Source organism: Oryx dammah, unplaced genomic scaffold (assembly GCF_014754425.2).
Source record: "Oryx dammah isolate SB20612 unplaced genomic scaffold, SCBI_Odam_1.1 HiC_scaffold_1, whole genome shotgun sequence".
In the NCBI taxonomy this organism is placed as follows: Eukaryota; Metazoa; Chordata; class Mammalia; order Artiodactyla; family Bovidae; genus Oryx; species Oryx dammah.
Window position 1 is genome coordinate 62,727,658 of NW_024070185.1, and position 9,284 is coordinate 62,736,941.

The following is a 9,284-nucleotide window of genomic DNA, read 5'->3' on the forward strand; positions in this document are numbered from 1 at the left end:
CTCCAGGGGATCTTCCTGACCCAGGGATGGAACCTGGGTCTCCTGCATTGCAGGCAGATTCTTTACCAACTGAGCCACCAGGGAAGGTTCCTTAAACCCTCCAGAAAGGGATTTGGAAGGTACTTGATGCTAGGAAAAATTGAAGGTGGGAGGAGAAGGGGATGACAGAGGACGAGATGTTTGGATGGCATCGCCGACTTAATGGACATGAGTTTGAGTAAACTCCAGGAGCTGGTGATGGACAGGGAGGCCTGGCATGCTGCAGTCCATGGGGTCGCAAAGAGTCAGACACGACTGAGTGACTGAACTGAACTGAGTCTCTTTCTGGAGGCTCCTGGAAGGGAGGTTGGAGCATGGAACCTTCCAGGGCTTTTTGCTCTTAGAATAATTAAAGGGATTTAGATCCAAAAGTACCTTAGAGATGACCTTAGATTAGAGAATATTGAGTGATAGAGCACTGGACTTGGAGTCTGAGGTCCTGGATTCAAGGCTCAGGTGTCTCCACTTATGTGTTGTATGACCTGTGTGCAAACCATCGGCTCTGTATTATACTGTCCTTGTGGTCTACAGTGGTGGACTTCTGATCTGAGAAGTGCCCAGTCTCTTAACTGGGGTATCCTTTGAAGATAATGTAATATCAGGAACTCCTTGGTACACAGGGCTTCCCAAGTGGTTTTAGTGGTAAAGAACCCACTTGCCAGTGCAGGAGACCCAAGAAATGCAGTTTGAGCCCTGGGTCTGGAAGTAGGGAATGGCAACCCACTCCAGTATTCTCGCCTGTAAAATTCCATGGGCAGAGGAGACTGGTGGGCCCAGTCCTTAGGGTCGCAAGAGTCGGACAGGACTGAGCACACACTTGGTGCATATGTGAGGTGACAACTCAGCTATGTTGGACTAGTAAAGCAATAAGGCTGCATTAATGAGACATGAAGCAGTGTGAGCTCTCAGGCCATAAAGAGTTCATCTCTCTGCTCCTCAAATTTATCTTCCTAAAATGTGTATGAATCATGTGATGTCACTTATATATGGAATCTAAAAAAAATGATATAAATGAACCTATTTACAAAACAGAAATAGAGTCATGGATGTAGAAAACAAACTTATGGTTACAAGTAGGGAGAGCGGGGTAAAGGATAAATTGGGAGATTGGGATTGACATAAGCATACTATTATATATATATATATATATATATAACATATAACTAATAAGAACCTACTGTATAGCATAGGGAACTCTACTCAGTACTCTGTAATGACCTATGAGGGAATAGAAACTAAGAAAGACTGAATATATGCATATGTGTAACTGATTCACTTTGCTGTGCAGCAGAAACTAACACAACAGTGTAAATTAACTATATTCCAGGAAAAGTTCATTTTAAAACATGGGGGTTATGATTCCTGCCTATGGTATAGAATGGGAAAGACGTTTAAAACTAGAAATGGAAGGGGCTTTTAGCTCTGAGACCGGTTCTTCAGGCAGCCACTGCTCTCACTCCATTTACCTGCCTTCACAGCCCTGGGTGGAATCTGTTGTGTATAAACCTGGACCAAATGCGACCTTTATGTTTTGCTTAGCTCCAGAACAAAGGACTGAAAGATTACTGCTTTGACTATAACCCTCCCAACGAGCACGAGATCACAGGACACCAGGTCATTCTGTACCGCTGTCATGGGATGGGTCAGAACCAGGTAGGGGCTGCTGCTTTAACAGCTTGACCTTCTCAGGCTGAAGGACAATGGACAGCGGGAGGCCCTGTGCTCAAGGGATCATCGGTGTGGGCCTTTAAAGAGGGAGATGAGGGGAAATCTGTGTGGTTTTAAAACATTTAATATGTGATTTCTTGTTATAAAGGTAATATGTCCTCATCATAGAACATTTAGGAAATAGAAAAAGTAGAAGCAAGTAGTAAATGACAAGACCCAGGATGACCAACGTTATAATTAAGACATATTTACTTCCCATCTTTTTTAGTGCACGACCTTGGGATTATGTATGTTAAATGGTGGTTATAATATCTACATGTTTTATAGTCTGTCATGTCCATTACTTAATCATGCTTTTCATGTGTTGTTAAGACATCCTTTGAGAACATCATCCATAACATTCTCTTGCTAGTCCTTTGTGTGACTATAGGAATTACTGTTGAGGTAATCCATTCCTTCCTCCCTGTTTTTGTAATTATAAATAACCCTGCTGCTAACATCTTTGGTCAGAAAGAAAAAACGAAGGAAAGCGGATCTGCGTTTCAGATGACTTATTCAGAATTAAATCTTACATGGAATTATAGGATTTGATAGGTAGTGCCACACTACAAAACCATTTTTAGGGCAATTTCCTCAGTCAGGGCCCAGGTGGATATGTCTGGGTTAAGTGCTGAACTGCAGGCTGGGCAGGGGAGCAAGACCTGGAAGGTCTGAGAACCGGAGCAGGACCCTGGCCTGGCAGGCACACTGCCAGGGCGGAGCCAGGGAGGATGCAGGAGAGAGCAAAGCGTTGGCTCTAGACATTCAAAGCCTGCTGTCCTAAGTAAAGTGTGAGATACTGGAGGTGAAGGATGGGCATTCAGGTTTTCCTCTAACCTGGAGTCACTCCAATTCTGTTTGAATATTAGGCCCCATTATGTTCAACAGTAAAATTTTCATAATTCAGACCCCTACAGCCTTAAATTGTTCAGGTTCTTCAACCCCTTTTAGAACAGCACTCTTCAAAGGTGGTACGGTCAGCATCACCTGAGAGCTTAGAAATGCAGATTCCCAGACCCACCCCATCTCTCCCCAGCCCACCTCTCGTCTTGACTGGTTTTCAAGGGAGATTCGTTTGAGAAGCACTACTCCATGTGCCTTGGGAACCTGTCACCTGTGTCAGAATCTCCTGGAAGCAAGGGGGTGGAGTGCAGCTGGGCAGCTGCGTATCTTGTTAGAAGTGTGAAAGTGCAGCTTCTTCGGCCCCATCTCAGACAGAGGGAACCCTCGTTTCCTCTTTGGGACCAGGACCCTGAATCAGCATTTTCCCTAGGCACCTAGGGTAAGAAAACCATTGCTCTGAAGAGCAAGTCCTCCCATTAGCCGTCCTTTGTCTGCTGTGTACAGCACTTTGTGGTCTCCAAGGCATGGTTGCATCCATTTTATTTCGGGGGAAGGAGGAGGAAAGGACTGAAGAAAAGGAGGGGAAGTGGCTGGTCAAGGGCACAGAGAGCCCTCAAGGGCTGGAACCAGTCTATATTCTTTCCTGCCATTCTGCACCAGCCCAGGGTTAGGCACAGCAGGTGCGGGGTGACCCAGGCCATCCCCCACCTCATGCTCTTGCAGACGAGAAGAGCCCCTCCATTCACACTGGCTACACACCTCTCCAGAGGTGTACAGGGTGCTCTGGGGACACAGGCTGGTGTGAGGACCCTGGCACCCATGCCGCGGTCACCCCAGGTTCTCCTTCCTCTCTCTAAAGATTGCCCTCTTTGCACATCAGAGGCTAACTGGTGCGTGTTGGCTACTCCATTTCTAGTTTTTCGAGTACACATCCCAGAATGAAATACGCTACAACACCCACCAGCCAGAAGGCTGCGTGGCAGTGGTGGAAGGAACAGACGTCCTCATCATGCATCTGTGTGAGAACACCACCCCAGAGGACCAGAAGTTCATCCTTCAGGAGGTAGGCGACCCATCTCAGCCCGTCCTTCTGTGGCTCGCCATCCCGTGGACTGCAGAGGGGGCTGTGGAGGCAAAGTGAATCCCTAGTAAGTCTCAGGGATGCGGCCCCTACAGGAGACCAGGCACTCCACAGTGAACCCGAGGCGTCCCATGGCACCCAGCACCAGTAGCACTCCCCTTCTTTCCTCCCTGGCCACTCCCTGTCAGTTTTTCTGTCCCCCTTACACCTTGAGCTGTGGCTGACTGCAATAGGAAGAGGCGCTGTCCCCAGTACATTTCGAGATTACTTGGGGTTCAGATGAATGAAACAAACCACCAAGTGTAAGGACATGAGATTAGACCCAAGTTCAAGCCACTCTTGTTGTCTAAGGCTCATCTTTCCCAGCTCTAAAGTGGGGATAATAATCGAAGCCTTATCCACCTCTAGTGAATAGATGTGCAGCCAGAAAGAGTCTTTGGAAGCTGTAAAGCTCTACATTGTTAACTTGTGGCGCAATAACCAAGCAAACCTCTGATGGAGTTGGTTCTCCATCGGAAGAGTCACTGCCGATTTGGAACTGGGTGTTATTTCAGGTCTGAGAGGCACTACCTCTTACACATTTGTAGGAAGCTCACGGTGGGACTCATCCAGCAGTCATATCTGGTGACTCACTAAAAAGCACTTGACATAAATCTGAAGAAAATAATTCAAAAGAAAGAATTAATTCACTTTTATCTCCATGAAGAGCTTTCATCCCCAGCCTGGCCCCAGGGATGGAAAGATCCATCTGTACTACTTATAAATGAATTAATTCTAAGTATAATTAGAAGTTAGAATATGTTTTGTTGTAGAAAGTGTTATGATCAGCAATGAAATTCTCAGGTTTCCTGGAAAAGCCAGGCACTGTAGTGCTATGTGATACAAAAAATAATAGGGAAAATATTTCTGTAAACCCCAAAAGTTTTGCTGTTCCCTTCTTTCTTCCAACGGGAAGCCATTGTAAGACCTCAAAGAAGAGTAATGCAAGGTAGAAATCACAAAATTGGTTTGAAATGCCATTAAAATTTTATCTTAAAAATCTTAAATTTCAGTGAAAGTTTAAGAAAGTTTCTTTAGAGGGGTGTGAAGAAGGATGCCTTATTTGTTTACTTTCACATCATTCTGAAGGCAACTTGTGAACACTTTTAAGGGCTTTCCAGATTAATATTATTGAGCTTACAACAGAGAGAGATAGAGGAAAAGATAAACTCCAGAAACTGAGGAGAGACTTGGAAAGTTAGCTCAGCAACAGTTGGGGAAAAGAAGAGATGGAGAGGACTTAGAGAGGGTCATTGTCCTTTGGGGTTTGGAAATTGGCATAGTTTGCAGGCCCTACTTCCTCTCTGATGACCTGTCTCCTCACCCAGCTGGTCTGTGACTGAGCTGGGACTAAAGCCAAGTTCCCTCATTCTCCACTTAAATACAGGAGAAAGAGGCCTCCAGAGACCTAAGAGAAGTAGAAGAGACTAATAAAGGACCTTTGGACCTGATCACTCTGAAGAAAAAGAACGTCAGTAGGGGTGAGATAGGGTCCTGATCCAGGTGGCGCAGCGATAAAGAATCCACCTGTCAGTTCAGGAGATGCAAGAGACACGGATTCAGTCTCTGGGTTGAGAAGATCCCCTGGAGTAGGAGATGGCAACCCACTCCAGTATTTTGGCCTGGGAAATCCCGTCGACAGAGGAGCCTGATGGGCTACAGTCCACAGGGTTGCAAAGAATAAGAGGGAGGAGATACAGGGTCTGACTGATCCCAGAACAGCCAGCAGGTGGCACCATCGGCCCTGATGGTAGAGTCGAGGACCCCCTGAAGAGCTCCCGGGACAGGCAAGCGTGACACACCCCTCCACACGCCTCTTCTGTGTGCACAGACGGTCGTGGGCTGCCTTCATACCTGCAGACACTTACTGCTCAATAAGTATTTCTGAAATGATAAAAATCACCCTGAGCACTTAACACATTTTAAGGAAAAGGTACTTTCTCAGGAATTGCTTGTAATTCTCTTGAACGTGCAATGCCTATTATCTTTTGTAGGATGGTTCTCTATTTCATGTACAGTCCAAGAAATGTGTTCAGGCTGAGAGGAAGGACTTGAGTGACAGTTTTGTACCACTCTTACGAGACTGTACCAACTCGGATCATCAGAAATGGTTCTTCAGGGAACACATGGTGTGAAGTGTCAACCTACGATGGAGCCCATCAGAGTAGATGGGGGAACCCCTGGACTGTATTTAACAGACACTTAGCTACGCACAGAGACAGACCCACCAAACACTTGGCTGCACTTCTTTTTATAAGGAAATCATTTTGTGATTTGTGAAAGGAATGTTGGTTTTAGTAAAAATGTGAATAACAATTCGTATTGATTTTGAAAACAAAATTGTTCCCAAATACCCTGTTTTCAAAGGGTAGTCACAAAATGTTAACTCTTGGTATTTAAAGAATTAAAAACTTTAACTATTTTTCTATCAGGATGTATTTTCTACTGTCATGTCTTTTTATTCCCCATGGCAAAAAGGTGAATATTTTATTTTCATATTTGAAAGGATCCCCAGATATGAATGTCTGCTTGGAGAATAGACTCATGTAATGTACTTTGCATAAACTGACAATACCTTTAACTTTGGGTTAGATTTTTCTCAGTATAAGTGTGTGGATACTGGGAACATATTGATTCCTTCAGGTCCTTGAGATAATCTACATTTATTTAACTAAGAATGCTCCTTGGTTATGTGTTGCTGTCATAGTCAAAACTGCTGTTAAAGTTTATGTTAGCCAAAGAGGACTAACCAAAGCTGAAATTTCAAGGGAACAATTTGACATAGTGGGCTAATATGAACTTCGACCACACAGTGGGCTGCTGGCAATGCCTAAGCGGTATGGATGGCTACTTTTAGCAGCCACCAGGATGACTTTAAAACATGTTCATATCATTTTTAATTTTTATCACCCCTTAGTGTCAGGGAGAAATTTAATGCTCTTTGTGAAATTGAGTTTTCAAATTTGTTCATTAATAATAATTGGTCATTGAAATCCATATTGGATTTTGTGCTGCAGCAACTGCTACAGTTTCTCTTCATAATTATGATTTGTGAACAATTTCAGATCTGTTGATATTCTGAGATCTTGTCATCCTGATGAAGTCAAGAGGAGTGATTTTTTTTTAAAAAAAGCAAGAGCATTGCTAATCTTTGTTTTTGCAATCAGGCAGATGTGAGAGATGAAGACACATGTCTTCAACTGATGAAAAAGCATCAACTTTCACCTTTATCTCAGGCTCTTTTTTACATGTTTCCCTCTGAGAGATCCAGTTTAACAGTTAACCAGGAACAAATACAGCTGACCTGGCTTGGATCAATCTGATGCATCTTAAACCACTCTGAACTTCACTTCATCTGTGAAATGAGAATAATGAAAGCAAGCCTGTGGAGTAGTTGCAAGGACTAAATAACATAGAACAGGTTAGGACTCAGCTTAGTCCCTGGCATGCAGTACGAGTTCATTAAATTTACATTTTCACAAATGCACTTTATAAAATGTGAAGCACAATAAATATCAATAGGAGTTTACTAAAAAATAAGTATTAAATAATTTAGTTATTTTATCTTTACAGGATTAAATAGCTCCTCAGCAGGCAGGAATACAGTATGAACTCCCTCCAGCACAGCTCAGTTCTCCTATAAATGTAATAATGCTGTGGAGCCAAAGCTTCCCTCCTCCAAAACAGGGGAGATGCCCTCTCAGCCTGTAATGGAGGTGAGAAGTCTTGCCCTGCACCCTCTCCCCCGCTTCCTGCGGTGTCAGTCCAAGCTCCATTGAAGGGGAGTCAACCCCTCCCAAGGTATAGGAAGACAGTTCAGGCAGACAGAAAATGAATGCCAGTCAAACTCATCATGAGTGCTGGGAGGCTACACAAGTGTTTGTGTGTGTGTTCACTGGCCACTGATGGTAATTAGCTTTGCTTGAAAAGTCATCCCTCTTACTCTTGCCAGCAGCTCCTACTTGGTAATTTTTAGGGTGGAAGAACTAATGAAAATATTCAGGGTGTCAAGAAAATTATTTTCACAGACTGGAAAACAGTTTTCAACATTTTTAGGATAGTTGCCTTGTCTGATGGATGAGGAGTCTCAGCCTGGGTGGGTCTCCGCCTGCCCCACCGGAAGGTGTGGATTGGCCTCTAGTCCTGGTGTGTGGAGTCAGGACTCTGGGGGCCAGCCCCAGTGGGGGAAGGTTGTTTCACCTGCTAGCACTCGTCTCCTCATTTGCATAATAGGGAGAACAATGTCCTCTGTTAAGTTCTCAGTTATATTTTTAAGTTACATTTTTAGGGCTTGCCCTAAGGGATTACATTATGCTTCCTGGATTTATTGCAGTCTTCCTCACTCTTAATATTGTGTTAATTCCCATAAAATTTAGCAGATTTGTAGCAGTATAGCTCCTATCTCCTCCCTTGTGCTATTGTGGAGTTTATGCTATTATAAACTCATTAACAGAGTGGTTTGCCTATTGTTTTAGTAAGACAAAAGAAAAAAATATATATGTACAAAATACACACAGCCTTTAATGTTTACCCATATAATGTGCCATACTCCATGCTCTTCATTTCTTCCTATAAATCTGAGTAACCTTCTGGTACAATTTTCTTTCAGTATAAGGCCTCTCTTTGGTATTTCGTCTAGGATAGATATGTTAGCAATAAATTCTCTGTTTTTGTTTATTTGGGAATGATTTTATTCTGATTTCAATTTTTGAAAGATAGTTTACCTGGATATAGAATGCTAGCCGACAGGTTTTCTTCTTTCAGAGCTATGAACTTGGGATTACACCACTATAATGTCACCACTGTTTTGGATGAGAGATCGTGCATTAATCATTTTGCTATCTGTATGTGATGAGTCATTTTTCTCTTGCTGCTTTTAAGATTTTCTCTTTGTCTTTCAGCAGTTTAAGATATGTCTAAATGTGGTTTGTATTTATTATACTTAGAATTCATTGAGCTTGGAAAGTAATTTAATGTTTGAAAAAAAAAATTGGGGAAGTTTTTAGCCATTATTTTTTCAAACTGTTCTTCAAATTGGGTAATTTCTGTCTTTAAATTCATTGATTTCTTCTGCCAACTCAAAACTGCTCTTGAGCTTATGTAGTTATTTTATTTCAGTTATTTTTCAAATCTGAATATCCATTTGGTTCTTTTTGGTAGTGTCTGTTACTGTGTTGAGATTTCCTAAATATTGACTTATTGTTAGCGTGTTTTCCTTTTGTTCTTTGATTTTAGTTTTTTTAATTATTTGAATATACTTTTAATAGTTGCTTTGATGCCTTTGTAACTTAGCAACTTAAAACATTAAATGTGTTACCGTATAGTTTTAGCAATTCACCTCGTCCCCAATAATTTACATCCCTTCTACATGCAAAATACATTCATTCCCTCCCAAGGTTTCCAGGAGTCTCATCTTATTACAGTATGAGTTCAAAGTCCATATTTCTATCGTCTAAATCTAAATCTCATTAGAAAAAAGTCTAAAGTCTAAATCAGGTTCAGGTCCTGGTGTGGCTCCTGGGTATCGTGTCAGCATGTGCAGCTGCTGGGACACAATTGCTCTCCATCTGTGGAC

At 42.6% G+C, this 9,284-nt stretch overlaps 1 protein-coding gene across 1 annotated transcript in view; it reads left to right on the forward strand.

Moving 5' to 3' along the window:
* Positions 1-8,721, forward strand: part of GALNT12 (polypeptide N-acetylgalactosaminyltransferase 12) — a 34,452-nt gene extending 25,731 nt beyond the window's left edge. The window contains exons 8-10 of the mRNA XM_040238841.1: positions 1,579-1,692; positions 3,506-3,652; positions 5,704-8,721. Coding sequence (XP_040094775.1) covers positions 1,579-1,692; positions 3,506-3,652; positions 5,704-5,844 — 402 coding nt within the window. The 3' untranslated portion in view covers positions 5,845-8,721. The remainder of the gene's footprint in view (positions 1-1,578; positions 1,693-3,505; positions 3,653-5,703) is intronic.
* Positions 8,722-9,284: the final 563 nt, after the last annotated feature.